Below are 2,689 nucleotides of genomic sequence, written 5' to 3' on the forward strand. Positions count from 1 at the left end.
TGGATGTACGATAGCAGCACCTATCGGAACCACGCCAAAAATCTCCGTGTCTACATTGCGTTTTCCTTCTCCAAACCCTTCCCTTTACATTCATATGCAATGTTTATTTTCTGCTGCTATAATCATAGAATTGCATGTGTACGTTGATTGCTTGACATGTGCTAATTGCTAAAATCTGCCCACAACTAAAATTGGTAAAATGATAGATTTTTATTTGGTCAAGTAGTCTAATCACCCCCCTCTAGACATACTTTCGAGCCTACAGTCTTCCTGCCACCGGGTGCCACTATTCTGATGTTGCGTTGTTGAACGTTTTTTATATGAGAAAATTACTATTGTGTTCTTCATAGTAATTCCTACGCGGTTAAACATCTGCGTGCTATTTTTTATGTTCGTCTCTATTTATATATTAATGCATGTAATTTTTTTCAAGACCTTTGTGCGTCTTCCTACCACTAGGTGCCACTATTCGAATGCCGCATTGTTGAAACTTGAAAGTTTTCGTAGACGGGACAACTAGCGTGTTGCTCGTAGTTAATCCAGCGCCATGGGACATTGTGCACTGCACAAAACATTATACTATGCACAAAACATCAATTTCACTTTTGCTGTGACGCACGGGCATGTGTGATAGTTTCCTCCAAATCATGTAACATAGAATTCAGTTCTGACTGAAAAGCACAGTCCTACAGCGGTAAAACAAGCTTTAACCAGTGCTATTTTCCCACTGTTTAACAGAACCTTTAATATTGAGTTTTGTCACCAGTATATCTGCTGCACTTTTTCTGTGGGTTAACAATATTGACCAACGTTATAAGCACCAGAATTTATATTATGATATTATTAGGTAAGATCAGCACAACACCGAACAGTTCTATTGTAGACGGACAAAAAAAAAATGCTTAGTAAGGCCCTGAGGCCATCTCTTACCGTTCCCGTAAACAAATGTGCAAAAAGTTGCAGATGATATGGTTGTTGTTGATTATCCCTTTTGTTCCCAATGTCCAGGTGAAAGAACAAAAGGAAATCATGACTATGCGCTCAATATTTGTTGGATCCCCATATTCAACACATCAAATTACCAACAGAAACTGTTTCTTTTCAATCTAGTTCATGAACTACCCTCGTTACTATCTTTTGGTGTGTGCCCCCATAATATGTTTACGAAAATAAAAAATCCCGAATGTTCGGAATTTAACCATGGCAAATTGAATGTTTTCGATGGCAATTCTAGTGACGCATGGATGACAAGTTAATTGACACACACGGCAATTTTCTGGCAAAATTAAACTGAAGCACGAAGTTGCCATGCTTGCCAACTAAAGTTGTTGTCCTCGCATCACTAAACCTGCCATCGAAAACGTTCGATTTGCCATGATGAAATCCCGAATGTTTGGCCGTTATCGGATTTCTATGTTTATCGGATTTCTCATGAATTAAAATGTACTTGACATGACTGTGTGAATGATGCAAACAAGTTAACTTCTTCAATTGGTCCACTAGTAGGAAAAACACATATAAACAATCACAATCATCTGTTTTCTTTTTTGGCCCCTCACCTTGTAAGTACCACGCATTGCTTTGTGTCGAGTTAAAAACTATCTTAATCAAGCAAAATTGAACTAAACTGTTAGCGAGTTCACATTTCATAACCAGTCCTTAGTCCTTGCTGAGTATACATACACATATATTTCATTGCAAGTTGCACATGACACAAGATGCCACAACGGCGAATGGAATCTTGACGCAGTTTAGTCCGGTGGGCTAAACACACGCAAGTAAAACTAGGAAATGTTTCCAGCTAAAATAATTAGGAAATGTTCTGCCAAGCGCGTGCAGGGCTGGAGTCGTGGACGGATGAGAAGGAGGGAGCACGCGCCACTCACAGGAGCGCGATGAGGACGAAGAGCAGGAGCGCGGCGACGAAGGAGTACTTGAGGGCCGCGGCGAAGATGGAGGCGGAGATGAGTACCAGCTGCAGCAGCAGAGTTGCGCCGGCCCAGACCAGTGCGGCCGTCAGCGCCACGGCCGCAGCGTTGTCCGGGGACGGCGCCAGCAGCTGCCCCCAACGTATTTCCGACAGCGGCGGCAGGGAGGGTCCCTGGGGCGGCTTCTCCGCCGGCGGCCCACCGCCGCCGGAGGCTGCGCAGGCGACCACGAGCCGACGGGATCTGGTGCGAGAAGGCCCCATCGGCTTTAGCTCCCCAAGGCTCGGGAGCGGGCGACGGCACGGGGGAGGAAGCAGGGGTAGAATCAGAGCTGTGATTTGGGCCGCCATGGGAGGAATCGGATTGGGGAACGACACTATAGGCGCACAACGGCATGCCGTTGAGTTCCATCCGATCAGGAATCGACGGTCCCAATCGACCGAGCTCTTGTCGGGTCACGACGTGGAGTCTGTGCCACTCAAGAACAAGAACTCTCGGTGCAATGCGTTTAGGCTTTGTACGATGCAACATGTTTAGGGAAGGTGCTTAGAGAAATGAATCAGACTTTTTTAAACACCGGTACTTATAGACGTTTAATTAGACGTCTCTTTTGTAGAAATAAGCACTCATGTTTTAGAAAATCCGGGTTTACTTTTCTAAGAACCTTCCTAAGCATTTAGCACTGTACAAGGCCTTATGCCGGATAGGTGTAACACACCGGCTTTGCTACATCAACGGAGCTTTACGAGGCTTGGCGCCCA

The 2,689-nt window shown here is 44.9% G+C and overlaps 1 protein-coding gene across 1 annotated transcript in view; it reads right to left on the minus strand.

Moving 5' to 3' along the window:
- Positions 1-1,617: 1,617 nt before the first annotated feature.
- The window catches only part of LOC123121113 (uncharacterized), a 2,520-nt gene continuing 1,448 nt past the window's right edge, over positions 1,618-2,689 (minus strand). Inside the window, exon 2 of the mRNA XM_044541044.1 lies at positions 1,618-2,374. Within this exon, the coding sequence (XP_044396979.1) occupies positions 1,883-2,374 (492 nt within the window). The 3' untranslated portion in view covers positions 1,618-1,882. The remainder of the gene's footprint in view (positions 2,375-2,689) is intronic.

Source organism: Triticum aestivum, chromosome 5D (genome assembly GCF_018294505.1).
Source record: "Triticum aestivum cultivar Chinese Spring chromosome 5D, IWGSC CS RefSeq v2.1, whole genome shotgun sequence".
NCBI classification, from domain to species: Eukaryota; Viridiplantae; Streptophyta; class Magnoliopsida; order Poales; family Poaceae; genus Triticum; species Triticum aestivum.